The sequence below is a fragment of the Rattus norvegicus genome, chromosome 1 (genome assembly GCF_021556685.1).
Source record: "Rattus norvegicus strain SHRSP/BbbUtx chromosome 1, alternate assembly SHRSP_T2T, whole genome shotgun sequence".
NCBI lineage: Eukaryota > Metazoa > Chordata > Mammalia > Rodentia > Muridae > Rattus > Rattus norvegicus.
The window spans coordinates 259,294,182-259,318,062 of record NC_141534.1 but is presented as its reverse complement, the minus strand read 5'-3'; the positions used below and the strand labels follow the sequence as shown (position 1 = coordinate 259,318,062).

General features: G+C 42.7%; 2 protein-coding genes across 3 annotated transcripts; one reads left to right on the top strand and one right to left on the bottom strand.

Moving 5' to 3' along the window:
* Positions 1–82: 82 nt before the first annotated feature.
* On the top strand, positions 83–6,950 carry Atp5mk (ATP synthase membrane subunit K). 2 transcript variants are annotated; one of them, XM_087604858.1, is made up of 4 exons: positions 83–135; positions 4,065–4,160; positions 4,248–4,340; positions 6,845–6,950. In XM_087604858.1, exons 2-3 carry the CDS (start codon positions 4,074–4,076, stop codon positions 4,335–4,337), a joined length of 177 nt encoding a protein of 58 aa, XP_087460984.1. In that variant the 5' UTR covers positions 83–135; positions 4,065–4,073; the 3' UTR covers positions 4,338–4,340; positions 6,845–6,950.
* Taf5 (TATA-box binding protein associated factor 5) lies at positions 6,946–22,435 on the bottom strand. The gene is given in 11 exon segments (NM_001106365.1): positions 6,946–7,982; positions 8,089–8,266; positions 8,428–8,605; positions 9,630–9,794; positions 11,484–11,613; positions 13,108–13,228; positions 14,485–14,620; positions 14,714–14,877; positions 15,576–15,891; positions 19,161–19,398; positions 21,855–22,435. Coding segments are annotated over 11 exon segments (2,403 nt in total). The 5' UTR covers positions 22,414–22,435; the 3' UTR covers positions 6,946–7,764.
* Between the last annotated feature and the right edge of the window lie 1,446 nt (positions 22,436–23,881).

The window sequence follows — 23,881 nt, the reverse complement described above, 5'->3', positions numbered from 1 at the left end:
TAGCCAATCCACGCAGAGGGCCGAGTCCCCGCGGCCTGTCGGTCGCGTGCGGGAAGGGGGTGTCTTCCGGTCGGGCCGAGCTAGTGGCTGGGTTTGTTGAAGGACATCGGCTGCAGAGTTTGTGATTCGGACGAAGTAGGTGGGTGAGAAGACGTTCTCGGTTGCTCGGATCGGTGACTGAGCTTTGTAGGGACGACTAGAATCTGGCCGTTTTTTCCCGCCCCGGAACAGCGCGAGGTTTTCTTTTTGTGGGGAGAGGACGGTGGGGAATGGGAAAGGCGCTGGAGAAAATGAGGGTCGGGGCCCCGAGGCGCACCTAACAAGCCTCAGCACCGCGAGTTTCGTGCACCCCAGGCCTCGCACGGTTAGCGGAGAGCCTTATGTTCCACTTTCCAGTGTGGATTAGGGGATGAGACCCATCGAGAGGGGAGCTCCCCAAGGTCATCCAGTGATAGGATGTTAGAATTCTGACTTTTGATCCCATCTCTGGCTGAATTCATGTGTCTTGGCCGGTATGGCCATTGCGATCCGTTTTCTCTCTGAGCTGCGATCGGGAAAAAAGCCTCCCTTAACTGTATCCTTTGTCTAAAACCAGAGTAAACGTGGAGTGGCCCTGTGCTTCTCCAGGCCTGGACGCTAAAAACGAATTAGATTTTATATTTCAGCGGTTCTGAACCTGTAGATCGTGACCACCTGGACAAGTCTCATCTCCAAAAATACTTTCGATTCATAACCGTAGCAGAATTACAGCTGCGACGAAGGGGGGTCATCACAACAGGAGGAACTGTTTCAAAGGGGCACAGCATTAGAAAGGTTGAGACTCACTGCTGTATTTGATCAGTGGAAGGGCTTCCAGTCTGTGGCTTGTGGGCCCTGAGAGCCTTTGACTTCCTTTTCCTTAGACCTGGTGATTGCACTACTCCCGATAGATGCCCATAAGACAGGAGAATAGCTGTATCTAGCACCTATTGCAAAGCAAGGGCAACTGCTCACCCCAAGACTTTAATGAAATGCCCATTTCACGTGGAAAGACTGGTTGTATTTAATAATAGTTATTGGATTATTTAGAAACCGAAGCAAACCCTGTCAGCTTAGACTTTCTAGCAGGCTGCTGTTTAACAATATTACATTTTTAAAAATATCAAATCACAGGCTCACAGTTATTAATCTACTGTGTGGCTCTAAACTTGCATGTGACTTCAAGGAGAGCATATTTTAGTTTATCTCTTCCTATTGCCAAGTTCGAATGACTCCTGCCTTTAGACCCAATACTGTCAGGCAGATCTCTCTATGAGTTCAAGGCCTTGTCTGGGTAGTCAGTACAGGCCATCTGGAGCTACAGATTGAGATCTTGTCTTAAAAAATGAAGTAAAACTCCCTAAGTGTTAAAAGGAAGGAGGAGGACTCCTGATCATTGTCCTAAAACAATATGCAGTTTGTTGGAGTGCTTTAGGCCTTAATATCACCTTTGTTTGCCATGTGGGGGTGCCACACACACCTTTACTCCCAGAACTCGAGGCAGAGGTTCAAGGCCAGCCAGGTCTACAGAGTGAGTTAATCCTGTCTCGATGATGGTGGTGGTGGTGGTGGTGGTGGTGGTGGTGGTGGTGGTGGTGGTGGTGGTGACGGTGGTGGTGGTGGTGACGGTGGTGGTGGTGGTGATGGTGGTGGTGATGATGGTGGTGGTGGTGATGATGGTGGTGGTGGTGGTGGTGGTGATGATGGTGGTGATGGTGATGATGGTGGTGATGGTGATGATGATGGTGGTGGTGGTGGTGATGATGATACCATTGCTTATCTCACCATCAACTTCACTGTTCTTCCATCTAAGCTTCCTTTAAAACCCCAGTTCCTATACCATTTTTTACCATTCCTTTCTCTGCAGTCAGAATTAGCTGTCTTTGGAATACATCACCCTTATTACAGTATCCTGTAGATTGACTTAAAGCACCTCAATATGACCAATTATGTAACCCTTCCTCCTAGAGGTAACAGGTTGATGAATTGGCAAAGACAAGAAGACTTAGTTTTCTGTAAGGTTTCTCGTTTTTAAAATGTATCATGAAATAAATGGAGAAGAATGCTTTGGTAGGTGTGGTAAAGGGAAGCTTGAAGAACTGTGAAGGTTTTTGTTGTCTTTTAATGGTGATTTTCCTGCTTTGGCTAGATTGGCTAAGATCTGTGACCCAGGGAAATTTAGATTGTCTTCATTGTTCCAGTAACCATTCTGAAAGTGTTAAAAATTAAGGTCTCAAATTTCGTTGCATGAATGCTACTGAAGCTTTTGATTGGTTAATAGCGGGGTGACAGTTTCCATAGCAACAACACCCATATGTTTCTCCTACTCTCATTTAGAAGCCACCCAGTCTACCAATCTTGCCTGGACCTTGACCAGCTGGTCCAAGTTGCTACTGGAATCTGTGGCTCGGGTGTGGTAGATAGGTCATCGTACACACAAAACTGAGTAGTTTGGAATTCTGCTATCTGTGTCTGCTGTTTCTTTTGAGTTGGCAAACACTACATCATTTTACTGTAGTTTTCATCCTTTTCCCTCTGTCTACTCCACCCTACTCCTTATGGTTCCCTATTTCCAGATCGTCAGAATTAGTTCTACTTCTGTGACTTAACACAGGCATACATAGATGGGTATATATTTAAACCTAGGGTCTGTTCACAAGGAAACTGGGTGTTTGTTCTGAGTCTGGCTTATTTCACTGCACGTGATGATTTCCTGTTCTGCCCGTTTCCACGACTTGTATCCTCATTCTTTTTCCTTCTGACTGACCAAGGTTCCACTGTAAAGATGTACCACATACTCTGTATCTACTGCTGATGGGCATCTAGATGTGGTCAGTATTTTAGCAGCTCTCAATAGTGTAGCAGTGAACATGGATATGCAAATATCTTTGTGGTCTGTTGGCTTAGTCTTTCAAGTATACTCCAGATGGAGTAACTGGGTTGTGTGGTAGTTCTGTTTTAATTTCTTGAGACTCCTCCACACTGACTCCAGTTCACACTCCTACCAGCAGTAGTGATTCCTCTCTCCCCACATCTCACTACTACGTTGTCACTTTGTTTTAGTACAACTCCTTACATAAAAGAAATAAAGCCAGGTGGTGGTGACATACACCTTTGATCCCAAGACTTAGAGGCAGAAGCAGTCCATCTCTGCAGTTTACAAGGACAGCCTGGTCTACAGTGAGTTCCAGAACAGAAACCCTGTCTCAAAAATTTTTTTAAAAATGTTCTCCAAGGGTTTTCCCCTATTTTTCTGATATGTGTCTATATTAAAATTACTTAGAGGCTTTTTAAGTCAAATAACTAACTGGACCAGAGTTTCTAACTCAATGTAGGGACCTAAGGATCTGCACTTCTAAAAGGTTCTATTGGTCTCATGCTGCTGGTCTAGGGACCAGACTTTGAGAACCATTGATATGCCCTGTAATACCCAGATGTACAATTGACTTTTTTAAATATTTAACGTCACTTGGGACCTTCTTCCATGGTGGCACACTCATCTTTAAGTGTCCTTCAATAGCAGCGGTCATTTATTCATCCCATGTTGGATTTCTAGTCTTTCTCCTTTTGTGAACAGTGTTCAGTGATGATTCATGAACTATCTATTTCTGCCTTGTGATAATTTCTGTAAATAAATTCTTGGAGAAGAAACGACTCAGCTAGATAAAAGGGTTTATTCATTATATGATAAGATACTATGTTTGCTGTCATTCCAGCTTACACCACACCGTGTATTACAGCAGGTTAACACTGCCAAGGTAACTAACTTATCTATGCTAGTTGAGAGTCCTACCTGCTAACAGTCCTTACCAGCTTTTCCCACCAGCTCTACTATCCCAATGGCAGCTGAACCACAGATGAGAGATTTTGGAACTGAAAGAATTTTCTTTTCTTTTTTTTTTTCCCCCGGAGCTGGGGATCGAACCCAGGGCCTTGTGCTTGCTAGGCAAGCGCTCTACCACTGAGCTAAATCCCCAGCCCCAGAATTTTATTTTCTTATAAACTGCACCCAAATTAATTTATTGTTTTATTGTTTTGTTTTTTAGATTGAAGTCATGGCTGGTCCAGAAAGTGATGGCCAATTCCAGTTCACTGGTATTAAAAAATATTTCAACTCTTATACCCTCACAGGTAGAATGAATGTAAGTATTAACTACATTTTTAAGCAATTATATCGTAGAATAATAGAGACATGACAGCTTTCATTTACATCTTTCCTTTGTTCTCAGTGTGTCCTGGCCACATATGGAGGCATTGCTTTGTTGGTCCTATACTTTAAGTTAAGGCCTAAAAAAACCCCAGCTGTGAAAGCAACATAAATGGTAAGGAATTGCCACTAAGTGTGTAACTTAGTCATTTTGATGGTGGGGTTTTTCTTGCCTTATAATAAATAAACTGTTGGCACTCTTTGAAATTCACTGTATACCTGAAAGAAAACATTGCACATAATGTACACTTGTAAACCCAACGGTGAGGGGACAGAGGCAGAAGGAGTGCAAGAACAGCTTATGCTACATAGCAAGGCTTAGTCTCAACACAATTCAGAGAGAGTGACCAAGGATCTGGATGCCGTGTCTTCCACCGTATTCCCAGCAACGCTGGAGAGGGTGAAGCAGGAGATCATGGTGATTTTTAGTCTGCTCTGACTAAAAAGTAAAACAAAATCCAAAAAAGGTATTACATCAAAATAGTTTTGAACTTGGAGTGTTTTCTGTGTTAAGTGCTTTCCCAAAGGATTATGGGACACCTAGCTTTATAAGAGAGTCTTTTACCTCAGCCAGTGTAGACTGATTTTTGCTAAATTGGTGTGTTAAAAATTCTGGAGTTGGGGATTTAGCTCAGTGGTAGAGCGCTTGCCTAGCAAGCGCAAGGCCCTGGGTTGGTCCCCAGCTCCGAAAAAAAGAAAAAGAAAAAAAAAAAAATTCTGTTGGGGTTGGGATTTAGCTCAGTGGTAGAGCGCTTGCAAACGCAAGGCCCTGAGTTCGGTCCTCAGCTCGGGGGGGTGTGGGAGGGGGATCTGTTGGGTTTTGTTGTTGAAATACTTTTTTTCTTTTAACATTTGTGTCTTTCTTAATACTATTCTTGTGTCAAATAACTTCAGTGAAGTGACATGTATTTTATTTTTGGGAGCCTGTGTCCTTGCTCTCACATGTCAGGGTCCTGACATGGGAGAACGTGGACGGCATTAAGGAGCTGATTCTCTCGTGAGCTTGTTGAGGCAGGGTCTTCCGTGTCTTCCTGCTGAGATGCTCCACTGTGTGTTCCCAGCTAGCTGGCACAGACATTTACAAGCTGGCTTCCTGTCTGTGTCTACAGAGAGCTGAACTAAGAGATGGACACTGTTGTCTTCTTTTCCCTCATAAATTCTTGGGACCAAACTCAGGTCTCATGGTCTCTGCAGCCCAACTATAAGCGTATTATCTAACATAGTTTTGGTTGGTTCTCTTTGTTTAGGTTGTTTTGAGACAATCTTGCTCATAACCCAACTGGCCTCACAGTTGTGGCAATTCCTTTCTTAACTTGCTGAGTTTGGGGATTACAGGCTTGTGCCACCATGCCTGGGGTAGGAGTGGGGATTCTAGAGCCTGGAGAAATGGCTCAGTGGTTAAGATTAAGTACTGCAAATACTGTAAGAACAGAGAACCTGAGTTCAGATCCCAGCACCCATGCCAGATGTCTTACAACTGTCTGTAACTTCAGCTCCAGGCAACATAGTGCCCTTTTCTGGACTCTTACACATAAATGCACAATTAAAAATAAAAAGTCTTTTAAAGAGGAAAATGGAATTATGAGCTGAAGTTGTGGTATTAGGGATCAAACCCAGTGCCTTGGCAGACGCCAGACTTATCATTTCGCCTCAGAGTTACAGCCCCAACCCTAACCAACCTTTAGTATATAAAGTAATATTTGCTGGGGTTTTGATAGCTCTACATTTTCATAGAATACTGGATTCTCCCCCCCCCCCCCCCCTGAATAAGCCAACCCCTTTAAGATTTTCTTACAGTCCCCTTCAAGCCTTTTTATCTATCCAGAAGTCAGTAAACGTGGTGTTGGCAGCAGCTGTGCAGAAAGGCCGAACGCTAGAGAACTGATGCTTTCTTCACTTATTTTTGTTCTGCTCTTAAAGGCTTTACCATTCTTGAATCCACTTAACTTAGGGGACTGTGAGATCCAGTCCATGGCTTATTCCTGGTAAAACAGTACATTGCCCAGTTTTCTACGTAAAGGTACTCTTAACCTTTGGAGGCTGGTAGTATCCCCAATAAAAACTGTGTCTTGAACACTAAGTAGCAGACGCGCATCTTACCTACTTCCACTATTTGAAATGTTACTTTACTAGAAAGACAGCTCAGAGGCTGAGAGCACCTGTTGCTCTTGTATAGATTAGGATGCAGTCGCCAGCACCCATGTTGGTTCACACTCATTCTAGGGGATCTGACAACCCTTTTCTGATGTCATTAGGCACCAAGCGCACAAGTAGCACATACACAGGTGCAGGCAGAACACATAAAATTAACAAACATTTAAGTGTTACTCTGTATACTCAATTTTTTTCCAGTAGTAATTTTTTTCCAGTAGTTTGCTTTTAAAGCTATACTGAATTGTTGGCAGTTTCAACAACTACTTAAAACTGTTAAAACTGGAACATCAAACTACCAGCCTGAGGGAGATGCGTATGCACATACAAACACACACATATATTATATATGCCCTACTTACGAACCTTAGTGAATGTACACTTTACTTCAGAGACTTGTGGTAATTACTGATTGTTGAAAAATAGAGTACAACGTTGTGTGTCAAACTGTTTTTGCTTTGTTTATAGGATTTTGAAATGTCTGGCCTTATCTGTTAAGTCCCACGCCTGAAGAAGCTGATGTGAACTCATCATGTAATACTCAATTTGTACAATAAATTATGAACCTGGAAAAGCTGGTTGTCTTTATTTACAAGATATCAAAAATATAAAACTGTACAAAATGCAACAAAGGCAAAAACTGGCAGTGACTTGGTCTAAATCTCTTAGTTTTCCAAAGCAAGGCTCAGTACTGGAGGTAAGCAACTGAAATGTCTGTCTGACTTCAAGTGTACTAGGTCATATGTAGCCACGTTAGCTAAGTAGAATGGAATCTAAACCTCTTCACCTGTTTTCTAAGTGTTTGATTGCACTCCAAACTTACACAGTAGGAGCTGAGATGTTGTGGGTGGTTATACATCTAGGTCTTAGGAAATGTGGTCTCCTACCCAGTTACATACAGCCCACTAATCACGGGCGAAGAAAAGCATGTTAGTGGTCATTTAACACACTGCTTGAGTGCCGTACAATAACGTCATTTACAGCAGACACACACATGCTCATAGAACTCTTCAGCTACTCAAGATGGTACTATATTTCTTAACTTGAATCTTGAAGCAGAATGAATTGTTTAAATCAAATTGATTTTTTTCTAGACATAATAAATTAAAATAGCATTTGAACAAAAAAATGCATAGTTTCCACACAATCCAAAGCACCATAATGTCCTCTCCACGAACATAATACCTCTTATTCAACTAACGGAAATTAGTTAAATGTGGTTGCTATAGAAACGTGGAACTGTCCTGTTCAGATTTTCCAAGCAGCATACTTCCAGATCCATGTAGACAAAAACATTCTTTGTAGCTTAAATACTAATCACTGAGGTATTTGCTTTTAGTCTCCCTTTTCCAAACAGTAGCTTCCAAAAGGTCTCTAATACCGTTGGTTTATTGCGGACTGTAAGCTCCTGCAGCTAGAACCAAGTTTCTTCTTGTAAAATGTAGGTGTACGACTGGTGTTGATTTGGTCATGTATGTACCCAACAGTAACTCCTGGGAATTCTCAGGTAGATTTATATGCCCAGTGGCTGTAGTAAAGTCATCAGTTTCTAAATCTTCAAATGCTTTGATGGCATCCCATAACCGAACTGTGTTATCCATCGAACCTAAAAGGGACGCCAAAGGAAACCATTAGTGTGCAGCTGTCACATCAGGAGTCTCACGATACTTTGTGTTCACCGAGTTTTGTTTTACCCCAAAGACATTATTTACCTGATGCCAAAATCTCACCATCTCTACTAAACCTAAGTGAACACACTGTATCAGTGTGGCCTTTTAATTCTCCAACCATCAAGCCATGTCCGATATCCCAAAGAAGTACTCTGCCATCTGTTGCTCCTGTAGCCAGGAATCTCCCATTGGGAGAAAATGTCAAGGAATGAATTGGTCCCTAAAAAAAAGAACAAAGGAGAATTAAGTATATCTGATAAGAGCAAGGTAGAATTGTAGTTTAATAGCATGACTGTTATCTTTAAAGAGTTTATGCTACTGGTTAAATATTTCAACTTGGAAAGCATCGTTGTGTGCTGGAATAATGAGGGTGTGAAATACCTTGTGTCCAGTGAAGATCCTTACACAGTTACCATTGAGGACGTCCCAGAGCCGCACGGTTCTGTCTGCAGAGCCCGTAGCAACATAGTTGGAATTTGGATGAAATCTAGTGCAATTCACATCAGCAAGATGGCCAGCGAATATCCTTAAAGGCTGATAGTGATCTGTAGCCCAAAGCCTGAAAATAAAAATATTAATTTAAATAATAATATGTAACCCAAAATAGAGGTGTATCAGGTGAGAGTCAATTCCAAATGGTTCCTCCTTGTTATCTAATGGAAGGAAAGAGTAAGTGGGACTAATGTTTTCTTTTTTGAGATAATGTCTGGTATAGCCCAAGCTGGCTGTGAACTCACTCTCCTATCTAGTTTGAGACAGGGTCTCACTTTGTAGCTGTCCTGGAATTCACTATGTAGAATTCACTCTGACTAGCCTTGAACTCAAGAGATCCCCCTACCTCAGCCTTCCAAGTGCTAGGGCTAAAGACGTGCCAGCATGCCCAGTTCCCGAATGCTGGGATTACAGGCATATAAATTAGCTTTTTTGGTTTTATTTTGTTTGTTTTGAGACACGGTTTTTCTGTATAGTCCTAGATATCCTGGAACTTACCCTTAGACCAAGCTGGCCTCAAAATTCAAAGATCTACCTGATTCTGACTCCCAAGTACTGGGATTAAAGGTGTGCACTGATAACTGTCTGACTTAAATTTATTTTTATTTTATATGCATTGGTGTTTTGCCTACATGCATGTCTGTGTAAGGGCGCCAGATCCCAAGGAACTAGAGTTCCAGTCAGTTGTGAGCGGCCATGTATGTGCCAGGAATTGAACCTGGGTCCTCTAGAAGAACAGTCAGAACTCAACTGCTGAGCCATTTCTCCAGCCAGCATATAAACGCTTATTCTTTTATACCCACCTCCCCACTCCTAATGAACAGAAAACCATTTTCCTATAATTTGGGCAACCACATAGTTTCTAACAAAAATTACTTCAAAGGGGACTTTAGAGTAACAGGAAGCAGGGCCCTCGGTGTAGACCCTGGAGGGAGAAATATTCCCCTCTCACATTTTCAAGTTACAGCTGTGAATTATCTTCTCCAAAAGTTAATCCTGAATAGCATGAAAATACGGCTTGCTGGACTTTGTGTTCTTGACAAGATACAGTTATATCCAGTGAGTAAACCCCATTAGATCAGTGTTCTTACCGAGCTACGCGGTCATGGCCTCCTGACACGAAATAATATCCATATGGAGAAAACTGTGTGTCCCACACTGGGTAGTTGTGCCCTTTATATCCAACTAAGCAAGTGAAAGTCTGCAGGCTCCAGAGTCTAACGGTTCCATCCTCTGAAGAGGAGAGTAGGTAGTTCCTGAGGAGAAGAGGCGGTGCTGACTGATTCTCAGTACAGTCTAGTTACCTGTCCAAGTTTCTCCCAACCTCACATTTTAACAACTGACATGCACCTATGTTACATTAGTGTGTGCGTGCACATGCTCCTGGGAGTGGGCGCAGAGTGCTGAGGACTCACCCTCAGGCCTTGCACACGGCAGGCAGGCAGGCATTCTACCACTGAGCTACACATCCTCAGCTCCCTCACCTGTGTGTGGAATGCAGGATGCATGGGTATATTTAGGAGTCTTCCCTGGATCAATCTCCCAGATGTACCCAGAGCTTGTCAGCAACCCCAGCTCCAGGTCTAGAACACTGGGATCACAGGAGGGCCGCCAGGCCAGCATTTATATGGGTGCTGGAGATCTAAAATCTGATTTTCACACTTACATGGCAAGCACTTTCCTCACTGAGCCATCTCAGCCCCACCTCTCTATTCTTAGAATTCACAGTAGATAACAAAAGCTAAAAGTATTAAACTAATGTTAAGTGAAATCATGTCGAAGTATATCCTCAACACTTAACTATATAAAGCTAATAATGAAAGAAAAAAAAAAAAAACAAGCCAAAACAAAAAAACCTGTCAAGACTATGGGGAGGGGTCACAGTGCTTTAGAAAAGAAAAAAGAAAAAAAATAGTGTGATAGCGCATGTGTAACCTCAGAACTCAGGTGATGACCCTGTGTTCAAAACACTAAGAAACTAGTACTGAGGCTAATAAGCAGTGCGGTTACCAGACAGTCTAGAAATGAGGTGCATCAGTTCTGAATATGTGATTTGCTGTCAGCATGGACTGTATCTAATAGAGAGAAGGAGTCGGGTACAGCTCAATAGCAGAGTGCACACCTAGTATGTGCTGGAGGCCCTGTGTTCAACCAGGACGCCATTCCCCTGCAGAATACTAACGTTCCACCTTTTTCAGGGATAAATAAAAAAGCCAACAGTTTTCACTGAAATCATTCTCTTCAAGTGAAATGTACCACTTGGCTAAATCCTATTAGGTACTGGTTTTGTTTTGTTTATTTCTCAAGATCTCACAAGTACAATGAAAACTCTGGTGGTCAAAAACTACTAAGTAGAATACACAAGATAATATGGGTAAAACCACCCTTTCCCAGCCATTTTTGCAGAAAGTTAGAAATGAAAATCAAGAAATACCTAAACACATGCTATTTCAAAACATGGTCTGGCTGTGATACCCAGTGAACCTTGAACCACAATTCTCCTTCCTGCCTTAGCCTCCAGAGAGGCTGGGATGGCAGGCACTTACTATGACACCCAGCTTTCTTCTGTTTTCCTGTTAAAATACCTAAATGCTTCCATTGATAGCTTTTAATGAGCAATTTCTCTTAAGTGTTAGGAAGTTCTATAAGAATAATCCACAAACTCGAGCAATTCAACCTCTTCCAGAGGGTTATTCAAAAATAAAGCTAAATTCTGAAACTGGTGAAGCCATGAATGTATATCCTGATTTTTGTATATTCAGTATACACTTAGGTGCTATGTTATATTCCAGTCCCCAACATATATTAGCAAATGGTAAGATTCTAATTCTGAAAGATACTGAACTACAGGCAACCATAATGTTTGGCATTTGCATTTCATCTCCAGCAGTTAAGTTTGAAATCTCAGCACTGTTCATCAGCATTTAATTGTGTTTGAATTTTACCTATCCGGACTGAAGCTGGCTCCATAGACAGGCCCACTGTGACCATACAAAATCTTCAACTCACTTGCAGTTTTCTCATCCATGATTCTCTCTAAGACATCATCTGATTCTTTGTCTATAAGACTAAGATCTAAAAAGGTCCAGAAATAGTATTTTAGGTATATTATTTAAGGCAATCTCTCATAATTCAGAACTAACATTTCAACATTTCTTCCTCTTTACCAACAACACTATGCTAAATTAAGTGATCTGTCCCCTCATATAGAAAAAAATGAAATCTTCCAAACAGTTAATCTGCTAGACCATACAGTTACTCAGTATGACAACCAGTCTGTCCATCACATTTCATAAAAAGGAAGCTATACAAATCCTAAAACAATATAAACCTAACTGTTTAGGAAAAATAGCTATCAAAAGCATCTAAAATCCTGACCTTAGGAGTGGTTTCGGTTCTGTGTTTTGCCTTTTGTTTTCTGTATGTACCAATGCTTTCCCTGGATGATAAAAATGTACCACATGCATGTGTTGGATCCCTGGAACTAGAGTGATGGCTGGTGGTGGGAATCTCATCCAGGTCCTCTGCAGCAATGGGCAGTGCTCTCAACCAGAGTCCTCTATTCAGCACTGTGTTTTAATTTTTGAGACAGAGTCTTCACTGTGTAGCTTAGGCTCCTTTGAACTTAGTGATCCTCCTGCCTCAGTCTTGTATGAAGTGAATTTAAGCATGCATGCCATCACACACAGGGATATGTCAGAGAACAATATGTAGGGTCAGTTCTCCTCAACCATGTGGGCTGTGAACACTGAACTCAAGTCTGCATGTCTGGTGGCAAGCACTTGCCTTTATCTACCGAGTTACTAAGGTTTAGTGAGGCCCTGCCAGCCTCACTAAGGTTTTCTTAAAAGTTATAGGCAAATAATCATCAGATATCACAGTTTTAACTTTAAAGAGTTGTCTGGGGTTGGGGATTTAGCTCAGTGGTAGAGCGCTTGCCTAGGAAGCGCAAGGCCCCGGGTTCGGTCCCCAGCTCCGAAAAAAAGAACCAAAAAAAAAAAAAAGAGTTGTCTGACCTATTCCCTTCATTTTGTATATGAGAGAACTGGGGGCCAATGGAATAATCATTGCCACCCCCAAGGCCCTTTCATTTATTGGAAATGTTACCTTGGTTTGGTGTTTGTTTTGGTTTGAGACAGTTCATTTAAGGTTTACAGGCTGGCCTTGAATTTGCTCTGAGGTCTAGGCAAGTCCTTGAACTCACTCTCTTTAAAAATTGTTTAGTGTCTGTGTCTATGTAGATGTCTACATGCCTAGTGCATGGGGAGGTCAGAAGATGACTCTTGGGATTCTCTCCCATATGTGGATTCCAAGGAATTGAACTCGGTTCATCAGGCCTGGCAGCAATGAGCCACCTCACCTGCCCAATCCTTGAATTCTCAATCCTCCTGTCTCATCCTCCTAAGATGTTTATTATCACAAGCCTAAACCACAAGTACAGCCGAGACTGTACCCCTGGAATTCAAGTGAAATCACTTCTGTAAAGATCACAATTTTCTGTCTAAGTTCTATGAAATCAAATTTGTGTAGACTAATTTTAAGTTTATACCAATAGGTCATATCAGTTACCTGATGCTTGTTTGACACTACGAAGCTTTTTAGGGGTCACAGACCACACTCTGACGGTTGAATCAGCAAAACCTCCAGCAATCAGGCTAGAATCATCAGTGACATCCACTGCAGTGAGGCCCTGATAGTATTATTTAAAAAAATTATTAGAAGTATTAGGTAACACTGCATGGGGAAAATAATTCCAGTCATATCTAAAAATGTGTAATACTAGACAATGGTGGCACACACCTTCAATCCCAGCACTTAGAAGGCAAAGGCAGGCAGATTTCTGAGTTTGAGGTAAGCCTGGTCTACAGAACAAGTTCCAGGATATCCAGGGCTACACAAGAGAAACCCTGTCTCAAAAAGAAAAAAAATTTGAAATGGATATATTTCCCATATGAAAGGTCATTTGACAACTCTGAATACTTGAGCAAAGTTAAATGTGTGTGCACGCGTGCACACACACACACACACACACACACACACACACACACTATATACATATATGTACAGACATAATAATTAAGGGCTCATAATGTGGGGGACACAGGGATTGCTGAGGAGAGGCAGAAGTAATGTTCATGCAGTGCTCATGTATGAAGTTCTCAAAAAAAAATGAGTAGACCCAAGATAAGATTATCTGAGTTATCTGGGGTTGGGGATTTAGCTCAGTGGTAGAGCGCTTGCCTAGGAAGCGCAAGGCCCTGGGTTCGGTCCCCAGCTCCGAAAAAAAAAAAAAAAAAGATTATCTGAGTTATCAAATAAAATGCACTTCTGAAGACATATATGAAACAAGCATCTTGTCTCCTGCTTTTCGCCCTCTGTATTTGGAGTACGTAATAGAAAATAAATGTTAATCAGTTTTGTACTTTACTAAATAAATCTTAGTATTCTAAGAAGTCAATAAAGACATTAAGAATTAAAAACACCAAGTTCATATTATTACTCAAATCAAGTTCAAGAGAGGAACCAGATGAGCCCTGAGCGTTCTCACAGAGGAACAGAACTCTAATCATCCTATCAAGCGTCAAGTATGAGCAGGATTCCTACTTTTACAAGTTGCTGAAAGGCTTTTAAATCCAGACATCTATCTATTCTGACCAGTGTATGTCCTCCCTCCCTCCTTCCTTCCCTCCTTACCCCTGACCACTGTGTAGCCCAGCCCTAGCTGTCCTGGAACTCACTCTGTCGAACAGGCTGCCCTCAAGCTCAGAAACCTGCCTGCCTCTACCCAGACTGCCTGTATTGAAGGCATGCACCACCACACTGCTGTGCCCTTTGCTCTTACGTTAAATAGCGCCAAGAGCTTAGACAGGAAAATTCCATTTGAGTTACTTTTTCTCAGTGGTAGATCACCATTTTATCTGACTCTTCTGGAAGTATTTTACTGACCTGGTACGCATTAAGGAATGTATAGAAACAAATGGAGGGTAAACAGTCAGGCCCAAGGCGCACTCGTTTGGTAGTTTCCTTCATATTCATTATTTTGTCCAGTTTGTCTGAATCTTTCAACTCGGGAAGGGGGATTCTACAAGAGAAAACAGACTAAGGGTCACTCTTGGATATTGATAAACTCCACCCTCTGTGGCACAGCTTTCACCTCTGTAGGTTTCCTCCCCACCTGTTTTGGGGTGGAGCATTGGGATCTTGTTTCTTGCTTTTAGAGCCAATACTATCCTTTTTAGGCTTCTTCTTTTTAGGTTTCCCCTCTTCGTTTTCTCCTTCTTCATCCTCATCATCCAAAGGCACCTCAATTTCCGGTTCTTTTAATAAACCAAAAAATACCTACAAGTCAAAAGAATCAACAGTTTTTAAAGTAACTTCTGTTCAATGTGTTTGGTTAGGTCGTTTCTCTTTTCAGGCTCTCTTGCAGCTACAAATGACCACATAACATAGTTCTAACCCACAGATATACGCAGAAGCACACTGCACGTTGTTCTAATTAAAGATAAAAAGCCAAACAAACAAACCCATCTGCTGTCCTGGCTTTTTTTTTTTTTTTTTTTTTTGGTTCTTTTTTTCGGAGCTGGGGACCGAACCCAGGGCCTTGCGTTTCCTAGGCAAGCGCTCTGCCACTGAGCCAAATCCCCAACCCCTGCTGTCCTGGTTTTAAAGAGAGACACAGGAGACCTTTTGTTGTGCCCCCTACTCTTCCCTGGATTCAGCTGCACTGCTTTAGCAGCCACTGGAGAATGTGCACACACATGCACCCACTTTCTAACGCCAGTGGGCCAAGAGCTATGGACAGCACTTTGGAACTTAGGCAGGTCCCAGAGTGAAAGCAAAACCAAAACCCCTTGCTTGTCTTAGCCGCTGCAGTTAAGGCCCTGTTACATGAAACCATTCCTGAATCCTCCCATACACCACTAATCCTCAGAACAACACACTTTAGATGCAGTGTAAGCTTATTCATGCATCCCTGATTTCCGTTATATACTCTGGTTTCCCACCTACATTGCACAGTTCTAGGCTTGCTCCCATACCTTTGATTTGTTTGCTTCTCGCTTAGCCTCGCCTGCCAGGCTTCCCACCATGGCGTCTATCTGCTGCTTACTGCGGGGCATCCCGTCAAAGATGTCGATGTAGAGGTGCTCCTGAACTATGTTCCATATCTGATTGTTCTGTTTCTCCTGAAGATGCCGCTTCAAGAGTTGGTACGAGTCACGGGAAATGCGAAGAACAAATTTACTTGTCCGAAAGTCCAGCATGGTCTCATTCCCTTTCATGTGCTCCTTTTTGGTAAGACTAGATAATACTCGTAGGTCATCCTGGTAATAACATTCCTGATCTCCGTGGAACCTGTTTTAGTGATTTTAAAAAGTCATTTTTCAATGTCATTAAGGTAATCTGCTTCTCCCCTGCTTCTCCCTCATACACTGATAAACCATCCCAGAATCATATGTAGTTTATAATTATATATTTATACTATAAAGTGTATAATGTAACTACATAAATAACCCTGACTAGGCTGTAGGATCAATAGTAATTCAAAATGATTATAATTCAGTTTCTAAAATCACCCTTAAAATGACCAATTTCTCTAATGAAATGTGTCATAAACATTTCAGGAGAAAGTTCTTTAATGAAGCAGTGAATGAGACATCTGAGCGGACTCACTAACGGTATGTATTTCTTTTGAAAAGTATCTTTGACCCATGGCGACATACGCCTTTAATCACAACACTCAGGAGGCAGAGCCTGAGCCTGGATCTCTGAGTTTGAGGCCAGCGGGACTACAAAGTGAGTTCCAGGACAGCCAGGGCTACACAGAGAAACTCTTGTCTTGGAAAAAAAATTAAAAAAAAAATCTTTGGGAATACATAAAAACGTCAGAATCCTTGCTTTACTGAATTTTGCGCTTTCTCAAAACCTCTTTAAAACTTTTTATTAAAAACATTTCAAACACAGGAGTAGAAAATAGTATGCCTTCAATGTACTTATCACAGGACATGATTCTTATAAGCCTATACATTTTAATTACTTAGGACATTAAAATCAATACTTTAATAAGGATAAAGTAAAGAACAAATATTGGTACTAAACAATAAGCACTTTCATATTTTCACTATTATCAAGGCAATTAAGTAAAGCCTTCAGTCTTGGTTATACCTTATAGTTTAAATATACTCTTGTTTTTACAAGTCTTGGCTTATTTTGCCTTCATTTGGGCATGGGGTCCTAGCAGACTGTCTGTAATGGGAACAGAGAGCCTTTTATTACAGCCCATCTTTCTCCATGGAAAAGTGGCTATCCCAGGAGACTGAAAGAGCAAGACTGATGCAGTACTACAAAAGAAAATTAGCTTCTAAGCTGGGTAGTGGTGGCACATGCCTTTAGTCCCAGCACTCAGGAGGCAGAGCAAGTTCAAGACCGGCCTGGTCTACAGAGTGAGTTCTAGGACAGCCAGGACCATTACACAGAGAAACCCTGTCTCAAAAAAAAAAAAAAAAAAAAAAAAAAAAGAAGAAGAAGAAGAAAAAAAGGTTTCTAATGTAAAATATTATCATCAGCCCAAGAGAAGGGAGAGGGCTGAGCCCCAGTTTGCTTTCTGTACCTTCAATTAGGAATCCAAGCATGATGAGTGGGTAATAGCTTTTAGGAGTTCTGTTCTTCCCCTACCACCATCATCGTTCTGCGACAAGTCCTGACTTCAAGCTCTGTGGCTTGCACTGAAGTGCTCTCATCAGGCAGTCAGCCCTGCCTCCTGGCATCTGTAAGGATGCCTTCTGGAATTTTCCCTATGTCTCCACCTTTCCCTTCTCTGTATCCTGTACCTGTTAAATGTTGGAGCTCCTCAAGCCAATGTTGGCTCCAGAAGCTCCTCCCCTCTCAGCTAGTACATAGGGAACAGGATTACAGTACAGGAGGACAGAGGGACTATTGGCAGACCAGTCTTGGAGGTACTGGGGTTTTTTTGTTTGGTTTGGTTTTGAAGACATGGTTTCTCTGTGTGGAACTCATGCTGTAGACCAGGCTGACCTTAAACTCAGAGACCCACCTGCCTCGGTCTCCCAAGTGCCAGGATTAGAGTCATGCACCACCATGCTGCACATGGTTATTGCTTCTTAATGGTTCTTAAATTAGTCAAAAGCACATTTGAACTAGAACTAAAGATTAGTAACCCTACTAATGTCCTCCTCTAGGGATTCCTACAGGAAAGCCATCCTTCTCCAGTGGACACACCAGAAATCTGGGTTATCAATGGTGTCTCACCTCCATATCCAACCCAACATGCGTGGGTCAGTCTACTTTTCACTTCATCAGCAGATTCTTGTTTCTCAATAGCGATGCTACTGATATATTAGGCAGGACAATTCTCTGCTAAGTAGAACTATCTATACATTCCATAATAGTTACTATCATTCCCTCCTCCCCAGCAAACAAATATGCCTCAACATATTTCTAAGTGTCATGGGAAAGAGGACTATCACCACCATTAAGAAGCAGTTAATAACCCTAGGCATCCAATAGTCCTTCTGTCCCTCACCATCTGTTTGTCTTTTAAAATGCTCACTTGGGTCCTGGTGGGAGACCATGTATAATCCTAGCACTCAGAAGGGAGAAGCCAACAGAGCTCTGCAGGTTTGAGGCCAGCCTGGTCTACACAGTGAGTTCCAGGCTAGGTAGGACTACACACTATAAGATCCTGTCTTAGGAAAATGACAAAAACTGCAATTAATGAAATGACCCTCTAGTGACATCTGTAGCAGAGATGCCTTACCGTCCCCAAATGCTCATTTTAACTTCTTTCCTCCATAACTAAACCCCTGGCTGTTAGCTGGGGACAGGCACCTCAGGGAAGATCACATTTTCTACATCTATAGCTAGGGACAGCCACTGATAAAAAGTTAGAAAAAGAAAGTGTCAGCACCTTCCAGGAATGTGTGCCTTTCTTGCTGACTATAACAGTGCTGGGACTACTTTCTGACAGAGGCCCAGCTTGTACCACAGAGTGGAAGCTTCATGACAAGGACAATAATTCCTGATGATCGAGGATTTACCTATCAGCCCCAAACCTTCTACCTTTATGAGAAAATCCAACTTAACATTTTATTCAAGCCTATTGTTTGGGTGGTTAGTCATCTTCTAATCCTAACACAGCCTCCTACTGTTCTTAGAATAAAGTTTTTATTCATAATCATTGAGTTTTCAGTGACTCTCAACCAAACCTAATCTCATCCAATACAAATCCCTACTATTCCTATGACAGAGACCCTCAGCACAGTCCAAGAACCTGCCTGTTGCTGCCAACTGAATGCTATACCACAGCCCTGCACCATTCCCTGCCTCAGCCACTATGAGCTTCTTTAGCCTCTGTAACTACCAAGATCCCTTCCCCCACAGACCACTCCAGGTATGCTCCCGCTTTAACTGGCTAACTCCTCGCCCTTCCTCAGATCGCCCTACAAGTCTGTTTCCTCTGGAGGATCAATCCTCCTGCTGCCCCTGTGCTGGGTTCATACTGCCCAGGCACCTGTCCTTCACAAAACGCCTTCTGGTTTACATTCGTGTGGTTACAGATGTGTGTTTACAGACATATATAGATAAATATGTTAAGATTCACATACTTCTCAAAGAATGATTTTGCTTCACTTTCATGTTGATTATAAACTAGCTCCAAGTACATATGTACAAACAGAGGATAAAAGAGTTGGGATAATTCTGCTCGATGGCAGTCCAGAGAACATTCAATGAAGTGTTTCAGTCCACTGTAGTATTCTTCATACATTGTAGGGTCTCCTTGTTGGTTGTAGGCCGACAAGACAGCACTGACATCTGGCTGGTCTTCCACAGCTACACTTGCAACTGTTTAAAAAATGAATGACAACTTTTAAGAAAATGATCTAAAATGCACCAAGCAGATGTGGTTTTTCTAAGGCCCCAAGGACAGCTGTTTCTCAGGATTGTCCCTTTCCTCTCTACTTCTCTTCCCCAACACAACCATGCCCTTTTTCCTTTTGAACTTTGTATTACATTTCCGTATTTTGTGTATATGTGTGGCTGTGTATGAGGGAAGTGGACAGACAAGCCATAATAGTTACATGGAGGTCAGAGGACAAATTCAGTAGACAATTCTCTCCTTCCATAATGGAGATTCCGGAGACCGATCTTAGTTTGTCAGGCTCGGTGGCAAATACCTTTACCTGCCAGCTCACAGTCACAAGCCATTTTAATAGCATTCAGGGTGTTTTTGATTAACCAAGCCAGAAGCTCTTCAGTTTGATTGTAGCTTACATGTTTAAATCAATAACAAGAATAGTCAACATTTTTCCTAGAACTGTGTCATAAGGATTGAGAACGTGTTAGGTAGCTAAGACCTGTCTAACATGCACAAGGCCCTGGGCTGAACTACCAAGAGCACCAAATAAATAAACAAATGGATGTGCAAAGCTAACAGCTATGTTAATCTCCTCTCAAGGCTCAGTGCAAATGACACATATCACACTCAAGTACCTTGTACATCCTGTAATATCAATCCTGTGATACCCTCACATTCAAACATCACCTCATATAAAACATCAGCATTTCAAGGAAAAAGGGGAGCATTTGTTATGGCTCTGGAATGTAAAAGACTACAACTCAACTGTGTATATGTGAAGTAATTTCTATAACCAATCATTGCAAGGTAGAAAGCCTGAGTATTTGTTCGTAATACAGCAATACAAAAAAAAATAATGCTTTTTAAAAATCAAATTAGAGTTTGGATGTTGAAAATTTTGGCAAACTACGGTTATAGTATTATATGCTTTTATGTTTTTTAAAAAGTGATTACACACACTCTTTACTGAAAAAATTATAATTAAAGATATAATTTTGTAGTCATTCTCATGGTCTCTTTTTCTCCTTGGTTTCTTGAGTATGATCTAAAAAAAAAGTCAAGTTTCTTGACAGATGAGAGATATTAGAAAAATAATATAAGTTGTTAGAATATAGTCACAAAATTTGGCATACAGAAAAGATCTTCCTTCTCAGTCACATTCTCCACATATTTTTACTTATCCCTCCCTTCCCCCATAACTATATTTAGCTGAGGATAGCTTTGATCTCACAGTAATTCTCCTGCCTCAGCATCCCAAGTGCTGCCATTATACACATGACACATTTCTATTTATCAATCACAGTGCTGTGTGTTCAAGCTTCCTTTCTGGCAATGCTCTCACTGAAACAGGTTAACATGTCTAGAACCACTAACCTGGATAATTTAACTCAATATTTACTGATCTCGTTTGAGAACTTCAACTAAGTATATCTTTGAAAAGTTGAAGTTTGGTGTATAGTAAAGACAACTTTCAGGTAGCTGGGTCTCTTCTTCCACCGTATGGGTTTTGAGGACCCAATCAGGTGGTCAGGCATAGCAGCAGGTGTCTTCCTCTGAAATGTGTGTTTTACTATCTGGATTTGTGACAACTGTTTCTGGGAGAAACAGGAGTTGTCAGTAACTGGATTCAGGAACTAAACTTTCAGTACTAGGCACATTACACATTACATCTTAAACTCATAATAACTTCTTAGTTAAAAAAAAAACTAGAAAAAAATGCCTTTAACTGACATCACACACGGAAAAGCAACAGAGACAAAAAGGTCTGCCACTCCTACCTGTAAAATTAAGAGTTTTCAAAAGCACTCCTTAGAAGCTCTATGGCAGATTCCCAGACTCTCCCCCTACAGTTTAAGCCAGAAGTGATGCTGAGATGTTTGCATCCTCTAAAATACTTAACACCGGTGGTTCTCAGTCCACAATCTAAGAAACACTGACTACCACCACTCTGGATGTGTGGTCCAAAGCAAGCCTTTCGGCTTTGCTCAAAAAGTCCATTTTCTCCTCTCAAAAGGAGAGATGAGAACTATACAATTGTGAGAGAGAAAAAAATCAAGACACAGAAAAGTACTTGCAGTACAATAGTAGTATGGGAACAGAACAGTACGATACTCGTGTTCACGCGAACCTAATCCTAAATCCAAGTAAGAGTAGAAACACCGAAACCTTAAGGTTCCCCTCTTCTGTCAATCCCCGGGCCCGGCACCTCCCTTCCTCCCTCCCTCCGCTCCACATCTCTGCTCAGCCTCTGGCTGGAACTGACAGCTCAGAAGAGGGTTTGACTGCGCAGCCGGCGCAGTAGAGAAAGGGGCGGGCATGTGGCCCTAGAGGCGGGCCCAGGAAATTCAAAACAAGCCCGCAGAGGTGCAGGCCTGCCAGCCCTTGCCTTCCCCGCTAGCTCCCCTTCAAGCCGGCACTGCTCACCCGGTACCCCGAGACTCACCCTTTCCCGGAGCCGCAGGACCTGAGGCTGAACCTGAGAACACTGAGGTCACCGAAGCGCCGGCTCCCGGAGTGTCGGGGGCCGCAGAGCCGGGAACTGAAGCGGTGACCCGGCTGAGAAGCGCACTAGCCGCCTCCGCGCCAGCCCCGTCCAACTCTCCCGGAGCTCCGGAGCCCGCCACCGCCTCCTCCAGCAGCCGGGCCTCACGGCGCAGTGCCTCTTCGGCCTCGCGGAGGTTGCTCTGCCGTAGGAACTGCAGCACAGCCAGAAGAGTCTGTCGGTCGTGAGGAGCGCCGGCCTCCGCGGGAGCGGCGGGCACCGGGGCCGCCCCCGCCGGGGCAGCGGCAGAAACAGCCACCACTGGTTTGGGGGTCCCGCCGTCCCCACCGGCCGCCGCCGCCGCCGCCACATTCCCGCCGCCGCCGTTGGGGCCGTTGTTAGGAGTGCCACCGCTACCCTCGCCTGCGCCGTCGCCAGCCTGCGGAGGTAGCAGCGTTGGCGGTCCCTCAGACTCTAGCTTGACCGCCACCTCCGTCTGCTCCTCCGCCAGCGCCGCCATCTTGCGGCTGAGCCACCTCGCGCCGTCAAGCGTGACTGCGTTTTCGCCACATGGAGGGCGGGGTAGGGCGTTTCACGACAGCTGGAGCAGGCCATTTACGGCAGGAGGAGGAGCTAACGAGGAGAAAAGGAGTGAGAAAGAGCTACTTTCAAAACTGAGTGAAAGGCAGGGAGGCAGGAAGTGGGAGTTGGTTACCATCTCTTGCATTTGCCTGATAATTATCGTTTATTGCAGGCAGGCTACACTCGGGGATTGAGGTAGCCGTTTTAAATTATACGAGCTCTTTTAATTCAATTTTAGAGGTGCTAATCCCTGGAGTTTTTACGGATGGCTTACCGGAACCCAAAGAGGTTAATACCATGCTAAAATCACACACGAAGAAAAAGATTCACGCCCAAGGCATTTAATCCAAAAGCACATCTGATTTATCAGAGACCTCCTAGTTACCGGTAAGGCTCTCTCTGTAATACTGTGAGCTGAGCCATGGTTACTTTTTTTTTCCGTTTTTATTCCTGTAAAAATACAAGTTTTTGTGAACTTTATATGTTGTAATAAAAAAAAAAAAAGCCTTTAAACTGGATGTAGGTTTTTTGGTTTTTTTGTTTTTTGTTTGTTTGTTTGTTTGTTTGTTTGTTTGTTTTCCGGAGCTGGGGACCGGACCCAGGGCCTTGCGCTTCCTAGGCAAGCGCTCTACCACTGAGCTAAATCCCCAACCCCCTGGATGTAGTTTTTAAAAATAAATTTAAGTCACAGATAGTCATAGGGTGGCCTCAGCAAGTTCTAGATAATCAGGGCCACACAGGGAGACCTTGTCTCCAACAAGAACAAAATCAACAAAATCAATTATAAATTTGAAGAGAAAAAAGTTAATTTCTTTTCATTCCTTGTTACCAAATGAAACATTTCTGTCTTTAACAATATGTTTTTCCTTTTTAAAGAAAAGATCGTTTTTATGCAGGGTCTTGTGCACCCAGGCTGGCCTCGAACCTGCTGGTAGTTAAGGCAACCTTGAATTTCTGGTCCTCCTGCCTTCACCTTCCAAGTGTAGGGATCCAGCTAAAAAGTTTTTTGCATATAAATTTTTGTGACTGAAATGTCTCTACTGTGGATTAATTACCCATTGTTACCATTTTGTTGTTGTTTGGGGGGCAATACTGATGGTGAACCTCGCCCTACCTCTTGAATACTAGGCAAGTGTTGTGCTGCTGATACAATAGCAGCCCTTAATTGAGAGGAGATCAGAAGAGGGCGTCTGACTCAGGGAAGTATGGCCACCTTTGTCCTCTCTATGCAGGTCTCAAAATTCCAGTGTCTAGGTTGTGCTTTAGCTGAGGTTAATGACTTCAAGTACAGTGATTCCCGCTCCAAAAGAAATAAACTCAGGCTGGAGAGGCGACACTGCTCTTCCAGAGGTCCTGAGTTCAATTCCCAGCAACCACATGGTGGCTCACAACCATCTGTAATGGGA